This window comes from Musca autumnalis, unplaced genomic scaffold (assembly GCF_047663935.1).
Source record: "Musca autumnalis isolate F117 unplaced genomic scaffold, ASM4766393v1 scaffold_5, whole genome shotgun sequence".
Lineage (NCBI taxonomy): Eukaryota > Metazoa > Arthropoda > Insecta > Diptera > Muscidae > Musca > Musca autumnalis.
The window spans coordinates 143303939-143324990 of record NW_027412088.1 but is presented as its reverse complement, the minus strand read 5'-3'; the positions used below and the strand labels follow the sequence as shown (position 1 = coordinate 143324990).

Sequence of the window (21052 nt, the reverse complement as noted above, 5' to 3'; positions counted from 1 at the left end):
GATAACTCTCGAAGGGAATAACCGAATCGGTCATAATTTTGCATATGGTAATATTACTTCCAGGCATAGAACGGGTTCCACACAAAATTAGGAAAAAGTGAAGTTTTTGATTTCCTCTCGGATCGATTTGAAATTTTTTTCAGCAATTTGTCTTTACGGTCCCCTTTACGACGATACAAATTTTGTCGGGGGGCAAGTTTATACTTACTGAGATAATGTCTTAACTCCCGAAGGATGTTTCTGATTGGCCCTAGCTTTGCATATCGTATTACTTCATCTAGTCATGTATCAGGTTGAAATGTGGACTATATCGGTCCAGCAACAATTTTGTTTGCGGCCCTAGTTAAAACAGTACAATTTTTTTGGGACAAATCCATACTTCCTAAGAAATTGGTTCAAAAACTCAAAAAGCCCCTAGAAACGTCAAAAGTATTGTGTTTGCTTCTTTTCTTTAGGTCCTAGGCTGAGGGTATATCTGAGTCGGCACAGCTGACTGATACAATCTTAAGCATAAGAATAAAACATACAATTTTCGAAGTCCATAAAATTGGAATTGCTGATCAATAACTTTATTGTTTGAGTCAAACCACTATCCATAGAGCGATGTCATTAGCTTTGAATAATGGGCAAAATCCGGGCAACATGGCGAATTTTTCCATATTTTTTCGAAAACGTGTCGTCCATTTTTGAGCCCGCAACTCTTGAAAAATATTGTATTTCATAAAAGTTCTCATCTTCCCATCGATTGATTGTTTTCTTGATTGTTTTATTGTGGTTGATTGTTTTCTTGAATTTTAAACGGTTTAATATCTATGGAGCGGAAGCCGAGAAAAGAGGATAAAAATCGCAATTGTTTTGCTATTTTGAACATTAAGACCTGTTCCTTCAGGGTTCGTATATTCTAGAAAGATGTTTATTGAGATCTGAGGTACATTTTTGTAGTTGGCTGCTTGCTTCAAATTTGATCGGTTTGAAAGCTGTATAACAAAACTTGAGAAAAAATTTTAAAAGAAATTTGATCATGGCGATTTTGACCTTACAGATGAAGCTTGATTGGTTATATGTGTTCACAATTCTTCTTTAAGACAAGAGCTACAACTTTGCCTCCGAGATAAATTCAAATTTCCTAACAGTTTGGAAGATATAGTCCAGACTAAATGACCCTTTCTACATCAAAGCCTCAAACCTTTGGAGACCTATAACCGCGAAAGTTGATGAGTATGGTTAATAATTTTCGTGTTTCACAGTGTAAGTTTAGAAAAAAGAATTTTGTCTGGAGTCGAGCTTTTTTTCACGACTCTGACTACGACTACAGCAAAATTTCCTAGACTCGGACTCCGAAACCCTGCACCCAGAAAAATATATGTTAGAAATATGTTTGGATCCAAACAAATATTTGTTTGGGACTGATTGCAAACAAATATATGTTTGGATCCAAACATAATTTGTTTGTGTTTAAACAAATATATGTTTGCAACATTTTGTAACATATCTATATTTAATATGTTTGGGTACCAACATATTTTTTATGTTAGAATATATTTTTATGGGTGAAGGGATTTTTGTCAAAGAGAGTAACAACAGGGCTGCGCAATGCTGGTTTATAATAAAGAGCTGTGTGCATGGTGTAATGCGTGAAACACGTGTGTTTCGTGCTTTGTTGTCAACCAACGTACCAAGCGAAGAGGAAAAGAAAAAAATGGTATTAAATATGTTGGTCTTTTTCATCAGTGTTCTAGAGAACATCGCTGAGTAAAGACGGTAAAGTGAGTGAATAAATCAGTGTTTTGTCTTCTCTTAAAGAAATTGTGCTTTTTAGTAAATTAAATGCGCAATACATTTTACATTTTACACATACATGCAATACATACATTTTATAATTGAATAAAAAAGGTGAATGGAAATATTTTATTGGACAAGGAAGAAATCGCATTTAATATTGGTAATTACATCAATACATTTTTCATTTACATACATATGTATATTTGAAATATAGATGTACCCATTTATTATATTATATCATCATTTGATTCCAGATGCCGATTTCCCGTCGATGATTTCAACTTTGAAGAAAATGTGTTTTATTTCTCAACTAAGAAGAACCGTTCAACGATGTTTCTATATAATTTTTATACCCTCCACCATAGGATGGGGGTATATTAAGTTTGTCACTACGTTTGTAACTACTCGAAATACTAATTGTAGACCCCACAAAGTATATATATATTCTTGATCAGCGTGCAATTCTACATCGATATAGCCATGTCCGTCCGTCTGTCTGTCCGTCTGTGGAAATCACTCTAGCGTCCGGCTTGACGTAGGTTGATGAAATTTTGGGAAAATATGTTATATTTACGTAGGACTTTTGGTATTGAAAGCGGGCTATGTAGGTGCACGCTATCGTGTAGCCCCCATACAAAATGACGCGTGACGCGTCGTCGTTTTAAGGAATTTTTAAGATATTTGGCCCATTTTACCACCGAATTGGTTGTAATTTGGTACTTTGTGTCTCCAGAGGCCAGAAAAAATTCCTACCAAAGTTGGGTTATATAGGTCCACATTTTGGTAAAGTCCCCACATAATACCCCTTATAAAGTACGCGTCATTTTAATAGATTTTGAATGTATGTATTTGACCACAGAATTGGTTGTAATTTGGTATTTTGTGTCTTCAGAGGCCAGAAAACATTCCTACCAAAGTTGGGTTATATAGGTCCACGTTTCGGTATAGTCCCCACATAAGACCCCTTATAAAGTACCCATTTGACCAAAGAATCGGTTGTAACTTTGTATTTTGTGTTTCCAGAGGCTAAGAAACATTTCTACCATAAAATGTTTATATAGGTCCACGTTTTGATATAGCCCCCATAGGACGATATCTCCCGATTTTCGGTATTTTGAAGGTTTTGGCCTCATTATCACAACCGAAATGGATGAAATTTGGTATTTAGTCTTCGTTGGGGGTATAAAACTTTCCCCCAGAAATTTGTAGGTACAGGTCCACGCCATCATATAGCCCCCATAGAACGGTACCTTCCGAATTTCGGTATTTTGAAGGTTGTGGCCACATTAATCCACCGAAATGGCTGAAATTTGTGGTGGAGGGTATAAAAAGTTCGGCCCGACCGAACTTAACGCTTTTCTTACTTGTTTTCTTTTTAAAGGTGCGACTTTTTACAATTTATTTCATTCAGTTTTCAGTTTTTTTTCAGTTTTTCTTTTATTAAAGTGTGTTATGTATTTCCTTGGAATTTTGTGTGTACCTATGTGTCTTTGTTGCTTTGCTTTTTTTCTATGCCCTTCAATAAAAAAACACCCCCATTTATAAATGTTACATGTTAGAAATAGCCAGTGAGCGCTTGCTAAGAGCAAGTGAGCATACATTTCAATGTGTTTCACATTGACATTTACGCTCCTTTGCTCTCAGAAAGCGCCCACTGGTGCATGTGTTTGTTTTTTTTTGTGGCTTTTGGGTTTGTATTTGTTTGCGCCCAAACATATATTTGTTTGCAGGACCCAAACATATATTATATAAATATTTTTGGGACATATGTTAGAGAGGCAATTTTTTTCTGTGTGTAGTAGTGGTATTATCACTTTTTGATAGTGGACCCAATGTCCTAGTTAGCTTCGCTCGCCATATATCCCTACGCAACATTAACTTTCCCTAGTGAGCCCACAAATATGAAAAAAAAAAAATAAAAATAACAAGTATTTCCAACATTTCAGCAATAAAATTTTAAAACGCGGGCAGAAATTGTGGAGAACTTGTGAAGCTGTGTATGTGGAGCAATTTTTGACGGTTCGCTATTTTTCTAGCTTCACTGAACTGGAACAGAGATTAAAACTGTTCCTAATATCATGTTTACATTTGAGCTTTTTCCAAGTTAACCTGTTTTATGAGGATTTATTTTACGTATATTTAATGAAGTTGACAATTTAAAACTTACGTTGCACTTGCAAGTATTTTGGGCAAAAAGTCATTTATTTCGCAGATATCAAGGCACATTTACATATATAAGGTAGTTGCATGAATTACAACAACTAACAAATTTACAAAAACAACATTGTTGTTATTAAAAATTAAATGCCAAAGAAAATATTGAATAATAGAGGGTCGTTTTAAAAATTTTCTCAGTAAAAACATAAATACATATTGAAAATCCTCTAAAATAGAAAAAAAAAATGAATCAAAATATAAATATAAAGCATTCAGAACTGTCGTAGGTCCTTTTTATTACACGTTTAGGATGAAAAGAAGTATTTTAAGGTAGCAAACTTCGAAGTTTCAAATTTCATGAATAGATCCTATTAGATTTTGAAAACCAAATTTACAAAAAAGTAAAAATACAGCTGATTGTCATTTCTACCTTCTACACGCAGAAAAATTTATGTTAGAAATATGTTTGGATCCAAACAAATTTATTTTTGGGAGCGGTTCCAAACAAATATATGTTTGGATCCAAACATAATATGTTTGGGTCCAAACAAATATATGTTTGCAACATTTTGTAACATATTTCAATTTGATATGTTTGGGTAAAACATATTTTTTATGTTAGAACATTTTTTTCATGGGTGGAGAGAGGATGTTTGTCAATGAGAGTAATAACAGTGCTCTCGCGGCTTTGCGGCTTTTATAACAAAGAGTTGTGTGTATTGTATAATAGAAGACGTAGAAGCGAAGAAGGGGGCTTTGGTGCTTTGATGGCGTGTATGCGTCAAACTCGTGTGTTTCTTGTTTTGTTGTTGTTAACAGCAGGCGAAGAGGATAAGAAGAAATGGTATGAATTATTTTGTTTTTTCTTTCTTCAGTGTTTTAGTTGCCTTTGTAGAGTCAAGACGGTAAAGTGAGTGAATAAATCAGTGTTTTGTGTTTTCTTAAAGAAATTGTGCTTTTTAGTAAAATTAATGCCCAATACATTTTATAATTGAATCGGAAAGTTGAATGGAATTATTTTATTGGACAAGGAAGAAATCGCATTTAATATCGGAATTTACATACATACTTATGTACACTAGCGGTCATCTGAATAGGTTTGAATTTTTTTCTTTTTATATGTTAAGGTATCTTCTGATGTGTTTGTGTTGCAGATCCATACTACTTACTTTTTGAGAGTCCTATACAATGCCAACATTCCCAAGAAAAAACTTGACGATGTTGCCATATTTTCTGAAAATATCCCACTTATAATAAAAAATGTACAAAAAAGTGTCCAATTTTTGCGATCATCAGAATAGGTTTGAATCAAATAAAATTGAAAAATTGTACTACGCATGCAAATATTGCGCAGTTTTTTGGTATAGTTTAGTAAAATGGAACATTCTGATAAATCTTACAACAAAGTTGACCCGCTTTATTAGGAACGTGGGTTCAATTCTCAAACTGGAAAAGTTACCAAGAACTTTCAGATAAAATCAAGAAATATTCCAACAAAAACGTTTTATAAACCTGCTTTAAACGACTTTTTGATTTCGTTAGATCTCTTCTGAGCTTCGAAAATTGTCTGAAAGCAAATACGAAGTGTTGCCATATTATTATGATCGATAAATTGGAAAGGTCATTGAAAATAGTTGGTATTTTAGTTCAAGTTTCATTTTTTAACTATCCCTGCAGTACAAATTTAAGTATTATCATGCTCACAAATCCACCATAGTTGACCACATGTATCATAAATGTTCGAAAATTGGTCTGGAAGAATGTTTCTTTGACGACAAAAAAGTAGAAAATTGTAAATCAAATTTAGTCAAAGGGGCATGATATCGCCGATTTTTATAGTGCTGTATAACCTCAGTAGTCCATTCTTTTGGACTTATTCGTGTTTGTTTTATGACTAGTTAACAGAAAAAAGCAATTTGACCTGACTATATAGGTATTACAGCACTATAAAAGTCGGCGATATCATGCCCCTATGACTTAAGTTTGATTTACAATTTTCTACTTTATTGTCGTCGAAGAAACATTCTTCCAGACCAATTTTTGAACATTTATGATACATGTGGTCAACTATGGTGGATTTGTGAGCATGATAATACTTAAATTTTTACTGCAAGGATAGTTAAAAAATGAACCTTGAACTAAAATACCAACTATTTTCAATGACCTTTCCAATTTATCGATCATAATAATATGGCAACACTTCGTATTTGCTTTCAGACAATTTTCGAAGCTCAGAAGAGATCTAACTAAATCAAAAAGTCATTTAAAGCAGGTTTATAAAACGTTTTTGTTGGAATATTTCTTGATTTTATCTGAAAGTTCTTGGTAACTTTTCCAGGTTGAGAATTGAACCCACGTTCCTAATAAAGCGGGTCAACTTTGTTGTACGATTTATCAGAATGTTCCATTTTACTAAACTATACCAAAAAACTGCGCAATATTTGCATGCGTAGTACAATTTTTCAATTTTATTTGATTCAAACCTATTCTGATGATCGCAAAAATTGGACACTTTTTTGTAAATTTTTTATTATAATTGGGATATTTTCCGAAAATATGGCAACATCGTCAAGTTTTTTCTTGGGAATGTTGGCATAGTATAGGACTCTCAAAAAGTAAATAGTATGGATCTGTAATACAAACACATCAGAAGATACCTTAACATATAAAAAGAAAAAAATTCAAACCTATTCAGATGACCGCTAGTGTATATTTGAAATATGGCATATCCATATCGACGCCTCCAAACAATAGTATGCTAAGTCGACTTAGCATGCTTTCAAGTTCTTTACATTTTTATATTTAACGTCCTTTAACTTAAATTCTGTCAAATTTTGGTAATAATCGGACAATCCGAACAGAAGTTATAAACAAATATTTACTTAGCATAGTACTGAAGGTCAAAGAAATGTCCAAACTTTAAGAGCTTGTCCTGCAAAACTCACTGTTCAGAATTAGCATACTATTATTTGGAGGTGTCGAACGTCCTTTAACTTAAATTCTGTCAAATTTTGGTAATGATCGGTCAATCCGAACAGAAGTTATAAACAAATATTGACTTAGCATAGTACTGAAGTTCAAAAAAATTTCCACACTTTGAGAGCTTCTCCTGCAAAACTCACTTTTTAGACTTAGCATACTATTATTTGGAGGTGTCGATATTTATTTATTACATTACATAATCATTTGATTCTAGATGCCGATTCCCCGCTGATGATTTCAACTATGAGGACAATTTGTTTTATTTCACAACTAAGGAGAAGCGTTCAACTACGCTTCTATATATTTTCCTTTTTAAAAGTGTGACTATTTACAAATTATTTCAATCAGTTTTTCTTTTATTAAAGTGTGTTATGTATTTCTTTGGAATTTTGTATGTACCTATGTGTTTGTTGTTCTTTTGTTTTTCAATAAAAAACCACAATATTTGTGTGTATACTATAGAGATAGCCAGTGAGTTCTTACTGAGAGCAAGTGAGCACACATTTTAAAGTGTTTTACATTGAATTTTACGCTCCCTTGCTCTCAGTAAGCGCCCACTGGTGCATGTGTTTGTTTTTTTTTGTGCCTTTTGGGTTTGTATTTTTGTGCACCCAAACATATAAAATGTTTGCACCCAAACATAAAATTGTTTCCACCCAAACATGTCTTTGTTTGCACCCAAACATATATATCTTTGCACCCAAACATAAATATGTTTGCACCCAAACATAAATATGTTTGCACCCAAACATATATTTGTTTGCAGACCCAAACATATATTATGTTTGGGACTGTTGCAAACATATATATGTTTGCTGCAAAATATGTTTGGGACATATGTTAGAGAGGCCGTTTTTTTTTTTGCGTGTATAAATGTGCCTTGGCAGATATTTGATGGAATTGAAACCTTGAATACTGCATGCTATTTTAAGGTTTACTCAATCCCGTAGAATTAAAACCTACTATAAGAGCTGTCGATGGCAACAATTCTGCTAACTTATATTTAAAGCTTTAATTCAAAATGTTGCGTTTTAAACAAAATTTATAGAATTGAACTATTTATATCGAAAATCAACATTTAATGATCGACCTACTAAATGCCTTGGACAGATTTGTAGTAGTTTTCTGTAACTACTTAAAACGCCGTTTGCATTAGAGCTTCTTGACGTGTTAACCTTCTTTATGAGGATTTATTTTGACGTATACGCAATGGAATTGACATTTGAATTCCAGTGGGGTTATTAACAGAATTGCCAAAAGTGATCAATAAATGAATACTTTTGCTCGTCTATATTTCGATAACACTATGCAACACTGAAAATGCAAACAACTTCTAGTATGCTTTTTTGAAAGTACATATGGAGACTACAAAACCCGTAATAGGGTTTTGTCCTGTCAGATCCAGTTCGTATTTTATGGCCTCATCTAAACCGGGCTAAAATTACAGTTTTTGCATTTATCGGGCCTTTATCTCAGAAACGATTAGGAACTTGGCCTTGCTGTCTTAGTCTGTCTTAGTAGCCTATTGCAAAGATCTTCCAAATAAAGTTCTCAACAATTCTTTGGAACATTCTGAAACTCTAAAATGCTTACTTCATGTTGTTTCAGCGGTATTTTGCAACAATAAGTATTTCAAACACAGTTCACACCAATAGTCAATTCGCATTTCGGATTTCACTACATTATTGACATTTTTATTAAATCGTCGTTGAATAATGTACTGAAAACAGCGGCATAGAGGCATTTTACAACAATGACATGTTCTGAAGAGTTGTGTATTACATTCCAGGGAATATTTTTCCAAAAGAAAACATTTAGAAAAAATTAATGGTTTTGGAGATATGGTGCAAAATGTATACAAATTATGGAAATTATCGATGTTTTATAAAATTTGAGGCAATAAATGTAGTTTTTCGATTTCATTATATTCCCAAATATTTTATTCTCGCCCTTATCTACAAATTTGCCTCGGAGGTCAGATGAAAATTCACATAGGTTTCAGAGATATAGCCCAGAATTGCTTTAAAAAGTCAATATTTAACCATGTTTAAATGGGGCCATAAATCCAAGCTGGATCTGACACATCAAAACCCAACTAGGGTTTTTGTCGTTTGGGTCTTTACTTTCAAAAAATTCTCAGCTAAAATTATTTGCACAAGATTACCTTAAAAATGTTGCACAGTGTAATAAACGAAATTTGTCGGTAAGTTAGAGACCAAAATAAAATAGACGCTGAAACTTATCGATACTATAAATGTTGTCATTTTTTTTAAACTTTTCATTTACAATTTTGCGATTTTATCGGTAACGTAAAAAATCAAGTTACAGAATTCAAATGTTGTCATAAGTTTCGTCACTTTTCATGTCTTTATAGTTGGGAGGGTGGAAATCAGCAATCAATCAGAGCTGCAACAAGATTCGGTGTTGTATCAAAATAACAATTAGAGTTTTCCTTATAAGAATGTGTTCTTAAAAATTTCAATATTTTCACGCATCATATTTTTTTTTTTGAAATTCTAGAAACATTTAGTGGATGATAGGTACTTTGCTGTACGATAACAAATTTGGCCATTTAACGCATTAGTAAATTGGAAAACATAGTAATATTGTGGTCTTTTTTGGTTTTATATCGCAATTTAAGACACTATTTATTTTGTTTAAAGCTTTTTAGATAAATGACAAATTTTATCTAAGGCTTTTGAGGGATTTATATCACACAGCAACAACATTAGGTGGTGCTTTCTTTTATTGTCACACAATAACTTAAACTAACACAGACACACACACACGCACATACTTAAGCAAAAACTCTATTAAATAACCATAAATTATGATGAATTGACAATTCTCAAAACTGCAATTGATATGCAAGATCAATGACAAAAGTGTGTTGACCATTTTTAAGAAAAATAAATAGGTAATTGCGAAATTTCGATTATTTTCTTTGGCTTCCATCTATGAATGTACGTACGGGGAGCCGAGTTGTCAATCATTTCAATCACACGTATTGACACATGCAACATCATCGAACCGAACATAGGCAACTTTCAAACTAATTTTTTCTGTTTGTTGGTTTTATTTTTGTTTTTGAATGTTTGCATATTTTTTTTATCGCTTTTGGTTTTGTTTGCGACACATACACTTACACACACACACTCACGATCACTGCAAATATAGCGCGTTGCAATGTTTGTTTTGTTTTGATTTATGAATGAATTAATTTATAGAATTTTAAATATTTTCGATTATTACTTTTTTTCCTTAATATTAATTCCCGTGCCAGGTTGCTGTCTGCAGCTGCTTTGGCCGGTGTTTTGTGTTGAATATCTTCACTGCACCACGCGTCAACTAAAACTGAAATACTTTTTCTATGACAAAAAGGCCCGCGCTTCATTGACTGAAATTATTTTGCACCTACACACACGCATACACCGCGCAGCGTATCGTCGTCACTCGCCATTAACCGTTAAACTTTGTGATTATTTGAACATTCCGTATGTCGAACATCGATAAATGTTCTAATACTTTTATTTAGTTTTGTTGTTGTTGTGATTATTTCTTGTCAATTCCTTTAACCCTTACCGCCAGTTTCGAGGAGTGTGTTTCGTTGTTGTTGTTGTTTGTGTTAGTAAATAATGTTTTATTAGTTAACCACCCAGTTATGAATGTTTTGTTTTAGTTAGGAATACGAAGAGATAAGAATATTTGTCAAAGAATTGTGTGAAATGTGAATCAACTTCAAATTCAAAATCCCACTACAAAGAAGGGAGTTTGTTGTAAATAAGACAAAAACATTAAAAAGTTTAAATAAAGAGGGTAGAAGTATTAAATTTACGGCAAAATGGAAGTCGTGCAATGTCAAGTCGTGATTTCACTGCATGTCTCGATGCAGTCGAAACGGAATCGCGTAAAGACACTCCGTTCGATACTTTTAATTAGCAGTTTAATTAGTCCCTACACGCAAGTCAGTTTATTGATCCCTACATATAGCGACATCATTTCACCAAAGGTAAAAAGAGTGTATATATAAATTCAAAATTTTGCTATAAAATACAAAATTTCTGGACTAAATTATGTAAGTTCCCAGCTTTTTACGCTCATGCGGTGATTCAACCGAGTTGATCTAAAGAAGCACCCCTTATTTCAGAAAGGGTCTACAGGATCAACCTTTGTTTCAGAAAGGGTCTACAAAGCACCCTTTGTTTCAGAAAGGGACTAAAGAAACACCCTTTGTTTCAGTAAGGGGCTAAAGAAACACCCTTTGTTTCAGAAAGGGTCTGAAGAAGCACCCTTTATTTAAGGAGGGGTCTTAAGAAGCACCCTTTATTTAAGGAGGGGTCTTAAGAAGCACCCTTTGTTTCAGAAAGGCTCTAAAGAAGCACCCATTGTTTCAGAATGGGTCTAAAGAAGCACCCTTTGTTTCAGAAAGGCTCTAAAGAAGCCCCCATTGTTTCAGAAAGGGTCTAAAGAAGCACCCTTTGTTTCAGAAAGGGTCTAAAGAAGCACCCTTTGTTTCAGAAAGGGTCTAAAGAAGCACCCTTTGTTTCAGAAAGGGTCTAAAGAAGCACCCTTTGTTTCAGAAAGGGTCTAAAGAAGCACCCTTTGTTTCAGAAAGGGTCTAAAGAAGCACCCCTTGTTTCAAAAAGGGCCTAAAGAAGCACCCTTTGTTTCAAAAAGGGTCTAAAGAAGCACCCTTTGTTTCAGAAAGGGTCTAAAGAAGCACCCCTTGTTTCAAAAAGGGCCTAAAGAAGCACCCTTTGTTTCAAAAAGGGTCTAAAGAAGCACCCTTTGTTTCAGAAAGGCTCTAAAGAAGCACCCATTGTTTCAGAAAGGGTCTAAAGAAGCACCCTTTGTTTCAGAAAGGGTCTAAAGAAGCACCGTTTGTTTCAGAAAGGGTCTAAAGAAGCACCGTTTGTTTCAGAAAGGGTCTAAGGAAGCACCCTTTGTTTCAGAAAGGGTCTAAAGAAGCACCCTTAGCTTCAGAAAGGGTCTAAAGAAGCACCCTTTGTTTCAGAAAGGGTCTAAAGAAGCACCCTTTGTTTCAGAAAGGGTCTAAAGAAGCACCCTTTGTTTCAGAAAGGGTCTAAAGAAGCACCCTTTGTTTCAGAAAGGGTCTAAAGAAGCACCCTTTGTTTCAGAAAGGGTCCAAAGAAGCACCCTTTGTTTCAGAAAGGGTCTAAAGAAGCACCCTTTGTTTCAGAAAGGGTCTAAAGAAGCACCCTTTGTTTCAGAAAGGGTCTAAAGAAGCACCCTTTGTTTCAGAAAGGGTCTAAAGAAGCACCCTTTGTTTCAGAAAGGGTCTAAAGAAGCACCCTTTGTTTCAGAAAGGGTCTAAAGAAGCACCCTTTGTTTCAGAAAGGGTCTAAAGAAGCACCCTTTGTTTCAGAAAGGGTCTAAAGAAGCACCCTTTGTTTCAGAAAGGGTCTAAAGAAGCACCCTTTGTTTCAGAAAGGGTCTAAAGAAGCACCCTTTGTTTCAGAAAGGGTCTAAAGAAGCACCCTTTGTTTCAGAAAGGGTCTAAAGAAGCACCCTTTGTTTCAGAAAGGGTCTAAAGAAGCACCCTTTGTTTCAGAAAGGGTCTAAAGAAGCACCCTTTGTTTCAGAAAGGGTCTAAAGAAGCACCCTTTGTTTCAGAAAGGGTCTAAAGAAGCACCCTTTGTTTCAGAAAGGGTCTAAAGAAGCACCCTTTGTTTCAGAAAGGGTCTAAAGAAGCACCCTTTGTTTCAGAAAGGGTCTAAAGAAGCACCCTTTGTTTCAGAAAGGGTCTAAAGAAGCACCCTTTGTTTCAGAAAGGGTCTAAAGAAGCACCCTTTGTTTCAGAAAGGGTCTAAAGAAGCACCCTTTGTTTCAGAAAGGGTCTAAAGAAGCACCCTTTGTTTCAGAAAGGGTCTAAAGAAGCACCCTTTGTTTCAGAAAGGGTCTAAAGAAGCGCCCTTTGTTTCAGAAAAGGTCTAAAGAAGCACCCTTTGTTTCAGAAAGAGTCTAAAAAAGCACCCTTTTTTCAGAAAGAGTCTAAAAAGCACCCTTTGTTTCAGAAAGGGTCTAAAGAAGCACCCTTTGTTTCAGAAAGGGTCTAAAGAAGCACCCTTTGTTTCAGAAAGGGTCTAAAGAAGCACCCTTTGTTTCAGAAAGGGTCTAAAGAAGCACCCTTTGTTTCAGAAAGGGTCTAAAGAAGCACCCTTTGTTTCAGAAAGGGTCTAAAGAAGCACCCTTTGTTTCAGAAAGGGTCTAAAGAAGCACCCTTTGTTTCAGAAAGGGTCTAAAGAAGCACCCTTTGTTTCAGAAAGGGTCTAAAGAAGCACCCTTTGTTTCAGAAAGGGTCTAAAGAAGCGCCCTTTGTTTCAGAAAAGGTCTAAAGAAGCACCCTTTGTTTCAGAAAGAGTCTAAAAAAGCACCCTTTTTTCAGAAAGAGTCTAAAAAGCACCCTTTGTTTCAGAAAAGGTCTAAAGAAGCACCCTTTGTTTCAGAAAGAGTCTAAAAAAGCACCCTTTTTTTCAGAAAGAGTCTAAAAAGCACCCTTTGTTTCAGAAAGGGTCTAAAGAAGCACCCTTTGTTTCAGAAAGGGACTGAAGAAGCACCCTTTGTTTCAGAAAGGGTCTTATGAATCACCCTTGTTTCAGAAAGGGTCTAAAGAAGCACACTTTGTTTCACAGAGGGTCTAAAGAAGTAACCTTTGTTTCAGAAAGGGACTGAAGAAGCACATTTTGTTTCAGAAAGGGTCTAAAGAAGCACCCTTTGTTTCAGAAAGGGTCTAAAGAAGCACCCTTTTTTCAGAAAGGGTCTAAAGAAGCACCCTTTTTTCAGAAAGAGTCAAAAGAAGCGCCCTTTGTTTCAGAAAAAGCCTAAAGAAGCACACTTTGTTTCAGAAAGGGTCTAAAGAAGCACCCTCTGTCTCAAAAAGGGTCTGAAAAAGCACCCTTTATTTCAGAAAGGGTCCAAAGAAGCACCCTTTGTTTCAGAAAGGGTACAATGAAGCACCCTTTGTTTTAGAAAGGGTCCAAAGAAGCACCCTTTGTTTCAGAAAGGGTCTAAAGAAGCACCCTTTGTTTCAGAAAGGGTCTAAAGAAGCACCCTTTGTTTCAGAAAGGGTCTAAAGAAGCACCCTTTGTTTCAGAAAGGGTTTAAAGGAGCACCCTTTGTTTCAGAAAGGGTCTAAAGAAGCACCCTTTGTTTCGGAAAGGGTCTAAAGGAGCACCCTTTGTTTCAGAAAGGGTCTAAAGAAGCACCATTTGTTTCAGAAAGGGTGTAAAGAAGCACACTTTGTTTTAGAAAGAGTCTAACGAAGTACCCTTTGTTTCAGAAAGGGTCTAAAGAAGCATTTTTTGTTTCAAAAATGGTCTAAAAAGCACCCTTTTTTCAGAAAGGGTCTAAAGAAGCACACTTTGTATCAGAAAGGCTCTAAAGAATCACCCTTTGTTTCAGAAAGAGCCTAAAGAAGCACCCCTTGTTTCAGAAAGGGTCTAAAGAAGCACCCTTTGTTTCAAAAATGGTCTAAAGAAGCACCCTTTATTTCAGAAAGGGTCTTAAGAAGCAGCCTTTGTTTCACAAGGGTCTAAAGAAGCAGCCTTTGTTTCAGAAAGGGACTAAAGAAGCACCCTTTGTTTCAGAAAGGGTGTAAAGAAGCACCCTTTGTTTCAGAAAGGGTCTAAAGAAGCACCCTTTTTTCAGAAAGGGTCTAAAGAAGCACCCTTTATTTCAGAAAGGTCTTAAGAAGAACCCATTGTTTCAGAAAGGGTCTTTAGAAGCACCCTTGTTTCAGAAAGGGTCTAAAGAAGCACCCTTTGTTTCAGAAAGGGTCTAAAGAAGCACTCTTTGTTCCAGAAAGGATTTTCTACAGAAGCTGACTATTGACTATTCAGTCATGCTTCTACATTTGACGTCATTCATTGTAACCCCTCCTACTCCATCGTATTTATTACATTAATTCGTCTGTTTGTATACGAGTATGTGTATCTGGATCTCGTTTGAACATTTGAGAACCTCCCAGAGGAAGGATGCTAGAAAAGTCTATGCACACGCAGGTGAGTATAAATACGGGCGCGTAGCACCGGGGAATAAAACAACGTCTACACGGGATTAAATAAACCCTAATTCCGTAACAATATTAATGAGCAGCTCCCTTTGATGTGTGAGGTGTATCTTGGGGGACGTTCGTGGCACGTACACCAAAAAATGTTCAGTTGTGAAAATTAATAAAAATTGTTTTTATTCAAACCGTTCAAATACCTGCTATCAATGCTGAGTTGAAGATAAGGTTAGGTTATACTGTGATATAAGGTCATAAATAATGTGTAAAAATCAACAAAACCTTTTATGTGACAATTACCGTTACAACCTCAAGGTTTACTAAAAACGTATCTAATCAATACACACCCTATTACAGATTATCTATCTAGGTAAATATTAGAGCCATTGATAGATAGTCTTTGCATGAAAACAACTGGATTACAAATAAAGCCGACAATAAAGAGATTTTTGTCAAAAAAATAAAGCAGGCATTTCACATTAGAGCCTTTTCCAGGGTGACATTCTTTATGACGATTCATTTTACGTATATGCAATGGTATTGACATTAGAAATCCAACGGTTTCATTAAATGCATCGGTTGTATGTAAACGTACTGTAATATTCTATAGAATTTTGAAATATATATAGTATTGTTAATTAAATAAACTCTATTCTAAACAGTGATCCTCAGTAGAAACTATAACACTAAACTAAAAATATAAAAAAAAAAAAATATAAAAAAATATTCTCGCAAATGGAAAATAGCCAACTGCTTATCGCACTTGTTTTTTTTCTGAGGATTCACACCCCGATTTTTTTCTCAAAGGTCATATTTTTCCAAACACATTTCTGAAACACAAGGAGGTATTATTGAGTCAATCATTTAGCTATTTCCTCTGTGGGAATTCCAAACACATTTCCGAAATGTTCCATTTTGAGTCAATCATTTAGCTATTTTTTTTATCACAAAGTGTTATCGAAACTAAGTCATATGTATGGAAGAGAGAGAGATAAGTCAACCGCTGACATGTTGTTGATAATGTTCGAAACATAACAAAGCCAAACAAAAATTCTGTTGTCCCTGCCTGCCTTCTTGACTGCCAGTCAATAATATTATCTTTGGGTAAATAAAACAATATTTAGTACAATATTTATACTGGCCTCAGGTGTACACAATCTTCATGTAAACAATTATCACACAAAAACTAGATCGACAATAACGAAAAACAAAACAAAATTTAAATGTCACAGATTACAAAAGTTAGCAAACTTTTTTTATTCCACAATACATGGATAAGATTGAATTTTTGAATTATTTTCTTAAAACTTCTCTAAAAACACATGTGTCCCAGAGCGTATAAGTTACAGATGAGTCATGCTTAGAGTTCGTTTATACTAGTAATGATATTAGGGCTAACTTAATTTGGTTTGACATTAAATGTTGGCAAATATTTTTAAATACTTTATCAGCAACGTGGATTTTTTAAAAATATTTTCTGAGTAACGTGGATTTTTTAAAAATATTTTATCAGCAACGCGGATTTTTTAAAAATATTTTATCAGCAACGTGGATTTTTTAAAAATATATTCTAAGCAACGTGGATTTTTTAAAAATATTTCCTCAGCAAGGTGAACTTTTTAAATATTTTCCCAGTAACGAGGATTTTTTAAAAATATATTCTCAGAAACGTGTATTTTTTAAAACATTTTCTAAGCAACATGGATTTTTAAATATAGTTTTTAAGCAACGTGGATTTTTGTATAATATTTTCTAAGCAACGTGGATTTGTTAAAGATATTTTCCGAGCAACATCTAAGTATGTGCCAACTAAATCAAGATAAAACCATTATCACCATTGATCAGTATGAAGGTACTCTTATATACCGTTTACACATAACCGGATTTAATAAATCCACTGGGTTTCAAATGCCAATTCCATTGTATACTCAAATAAATCATCCGGTCAAGTGTCCATTATATCACTCAGTTCCTATACTACCAAGTCTGAGGCGATTTTGGACAGCGACGTTCAAATCAATCGTCACCTTGTTTTGGGTCCGAGTCATAGCAACATCGATGAAAATGAAATAGCGGATGAACTGACACTTTACGGATCGGTGTCAGCCGATATGGAAGTCGACAACTTAATCAAACCATCCTTGTGCCATTACATGCCGCAGTTGGAACAAGGACATTGGTATAAAGGTAGACAATTAACCTAGATGTAAGGTATACAATGCAATCTGGCCAAACCTATCCAAGATGAACTACGTCTCTGATTTCCATGAAGAAATCTAATCTGAAACTAACGGTAGGAATATTCACGGGTCACTGCAAAATAAACGCCCAAACCCTATTAGTTCGTCGCTTGTTTTGTTCGCTTTTAAAATACCAAATTATAAAGGAATGACAGAGCCTCATTGCAATTCCCCAGGTGTTCTCCTTTATAATTTTGCGTCAAAAAGCGAACAAAGTAAAGATTGATTGAGTTTTGGCCAGCGACAGGTTTAGAACTTTAGTGAGATACTCCTCTAGCTGTTTCAGCATTACCATGGATATTCCATTAGGGCCAAACGCTTTGGATGATTTACCGTTCCTAATGACATTCGCAACATCATCCATTGTAAGCTGTGGTGGTTCATTCTCCGCAGGAAGAGATCTGATGCGACGTAGTACTTTTCTCTTCAGCCTGCCACTCTCGGGGTGTTCGACAAACTGTCGATTGAAATAACTTGCGCACCTGTTCGGATCAGTCTGCGTAATGTCGTCATAGGTTACTAAGGTCCTATCTTCGTTCTTTCCGGTGTCTTAACCGTTGCCCACAATTCACTTTTTCCGGCTCCAATGTTGCAACTCTTCAGATGATTTAGCCATTTGTTCCGCTTATGCTCACCGACCAACCGACCAACCTGTTACCTTCAGCTCTCTGACTCTGGGGTCATTGGGGTTGGCACGACGAAGCTCATCACGCTCTATTGTTAAATCTGCTGGGAAGTGATGATGCCACGGAACATCCTTTCTGCTACCCGAACATCAGAAGGGTATGGGGAGATAATATGATCCAAAAGAGATGGCGGGTTGCCATTTGACGTGATTTGTCAGACAAGGCGAAACGATAGGTATGTCTGGCACGAACTGTGACACACTCCGCTAATTCTGGTAGAGGCATCCTCATTTACCTTGCAAAACGTAGAGCTATCCATTTGCTCAGCCAGAACTACATCCCTTTGGTCGTTTCCGAAGATCGAATGCCACAACTCATGATGAGCATTAAAGTCCCCAAGACCAGACGGTTATGACATTCCAAAAGGGGGCCTATAACCTGGAGTACAGCTATTTATGTATGGGCCATTAGAGGCAGGCTTAACTGAGATAGGTCTGTATTGAACAGACTGGTGCAACAGAAAAGCTAATCCTTCACATCCACTTCTGGCGCAAAATTTCCTCAGTACGTTGTAACCATCACAACGCTGTAAGCTGCAGTTGTTGTTGAGCATGGATTCTCTGTTACAACCCTTTGTCTGGATAATTGCCGTCCCTTCCAAGAGGTATTATTGTTTATAATAACTACCCCGATACTATTCTTAGACGTCAAATTGAATTACTCATTGATTCCATATTTATACCAAAAATGCATTGAATTTATAATTCTTCAATTAAATAGAAATCTCTGGAATATTCAAATTCTTCTTTCTTTGCTTTAAGATATTTCAAATAACTCACAATTTGATTTCACGGCATTGCATTAAGTTTGAACCAGATTTGGGCACACTCAACTGAATATATTTCACTATTATTTGTTCTATTAAGAAACACCTTGAAGCCGTACTCGTAGACAAGATAGACCGCCAGACAGACACACAGATATATAGATATCGATAACAATGTTTTTTTCTTCTTACAAACAAGTGTGAAATTCTATTATCTCACATTAGTGTTCAATTATGCTTGCAACTTAAATAAAAATCAATTCCGTTTTCAGTTGAAGTTACTCATATTGTTGCTGTTGTTGTTGTTAGTTTTGTCTGTTGCGGCTTTTGCCAGATTCATTTAAATTACTAACCGACAGATCGACCGAACGATTTCATATTCAAATAACGCACCTCATCTTTGTCGTTGTTAACTCAATAACCGTTTCGAACGCACTGCTAGGGTTTCGTTTGAATGAAAAGCATAAAAAGCTAATCAGCAGCGGCAAAAAAACGTATCTTCTACTTTGTCTGCTGCGTCTTATTACTCCCGCCTTTCAGATGATAATTTTCACTTTTATTTTTTCTTCTTCTATTTTTTGCCACTTCCATTCTTTGCTACTTCTATATTTGTAGTCCACCGAACAACTTAAGCCAAGTGACTTGAGGTGAGTTGATAGGATGTGTGTATTATTAAATAAGTTGACGTAATCTAAATTTGCAAAAAAGTATAAAAATAATAATGGAAAAAATTTAACAAAAAAGACAATCATACTGGAGGTGGGTATAAAAATTTAGGTATACTTTGTTTAACTAAAGAGGAGGGGGCAATGGGGCGTATAATGATTGTTGTTAGTTATACGCCACTGTATTCTTTGGCATGGTTTTATGTAGTGACTTCAATGTGAAGAACCTTAACACAAGCGGAAAGGCAGTGCTAGAGAACCTAAGTATTTCAACCTAAGTACTCCAACGACAGATTCAATAAACACAGTCTACATGTAAATAGCTCAATGAGAGGATAAAATTATATCATTGTTAAAAAGATCGAACAACTAAGTTCGCTTACTGCCAATTATTGCCCTACAAATCTTCTCGGAGTCTTTGTTCACTCTGTGCGAATTGTAGAGGCAAAGGTAAAGGTAAGGTCACTATAGGCAAATATTTGCTCAAATATTCAGGTCAAATTTTTAGGTTTTTGCTTTTTAATCGAAATTGGACTAGAGAAAATCTTAAAGCTGTGAATATTCTCTACAAGATTGGCTTTTATATTTTTTCCCTATTTATTTATTTATTTATTTATTTATTTATTTATTTATTTATTTATTTATTTATTTATTTATTTATTTATTTATTTATTTATTTATTTATTTATTTATTTATTTATTTATTTATTTATTTATTTATTTACTTGAACACCTGCACAACAAGTTAAAACTTATAATTACAGTACAGGTTTAATTGTATCATGAACTATCCAATTTACTATTTAATAATTATCTTATTTTAATACTATAATATTACAAAGTTAATTTAAAAGCATAAGTGAACATTATTAAATCTATAAATTTTAATTTAACAATATGTAAATATTCCAAAAAAAGAAAAACAATGGTTATTAAAGGAATTATATAAAAAAAATTAGGCACGAAAAAGATTGAAAAGTTGTTTTTTTTTAAAAGAAAACGCGTTGCTGATGGTTTGAATTTCGTGGGGAAGAGAGTTCCAAAGACTAATCGAGTTAATGTAGAACTGCCAATCAGATACAGTGAATCGACGAATAAATGGAACTAGTTTTTTGCCTCTGTAGGACCGTGTAAATTGTCATTTCTCAAAGAGATATATTGGTTTCTTCTTAACAATAATTTTATGTAGAAATAATAGAGACTTTATCCGCAGAAGTGTATTGAAACTAACACCATAAAGGGACTGTGCAAGATGAGACACATGTTGATTCTTTTTTAATCCATAGATATAACGAATAATGTTGTTAAATGCAACATTCAGTTTCCTCTGGCTCAATGAGTCACAGCTTGCAAAAAGTTCACATCCATAAAGTAAACTGGGAACCAAGAAAGTTTTTGCCAACAGGATTCGAATTTTAATTGGTGTAAAAGACTGTGTGGCCCATAATACTCGCAGTTTGGCATACGTTTGCCCAGCAGCTAGATCAACGTGGTTTGACCAACTTAATGTGTTATTAAACACCACACCTAAGTTCTTCACACTGGAAACTATGTCAATATTTTGGTTATTAATGACAATGTGGGGGTTTTGTAGAGAAAAGTTTTTATTTTTATGTATAATAAGGCACTTCGATTTCTGGGGATTAAGCAAAAGCCCATTTGCAGTAGCCCATCTGTGCACACGAGAAAGATCTTCATTAAGATTTGCAATGCTTTCACTAATTTTGTTTACGGAACCACTAATATAC

The 21052-nt window shown here is 34.9% G+C and overlaps 1 protein-coding gene across 5 annotated transcripts in view; it reads right to left on the bottom strand.

Annotated features, from left to right (window-relative positions):
• Positions 1–19074, bottom strand: part of Fa2h (Fatty acid 2-hydroxylase) — a 54375-nt gene extending 35301 nt beyond the window's left edge. The window contains exon 1 of one of the 5 annotated variants that reach the window (XM_073957103.1): positions 18653–19074. Coding sequence is in view for 2 of the 5 variants with exons in the window: in XM_073957100.1 (XP_073813201.1) it covers positions 10174–10315 (142 nt within the window). In the remaining 3 variants the exon portion in view is untranslated. Of the gene's footprint in view, positions 1–10061; positions 10397–18652 lie in introns of those variants that run through there. The other 4 variants (XM_073957097.1, XM_073957100.1, XM_073957098.1 and 1 more) reach the window with 4 other exon arrangements.
• Positions 19075–21052: the final 1978 nt, after the last annotated feature.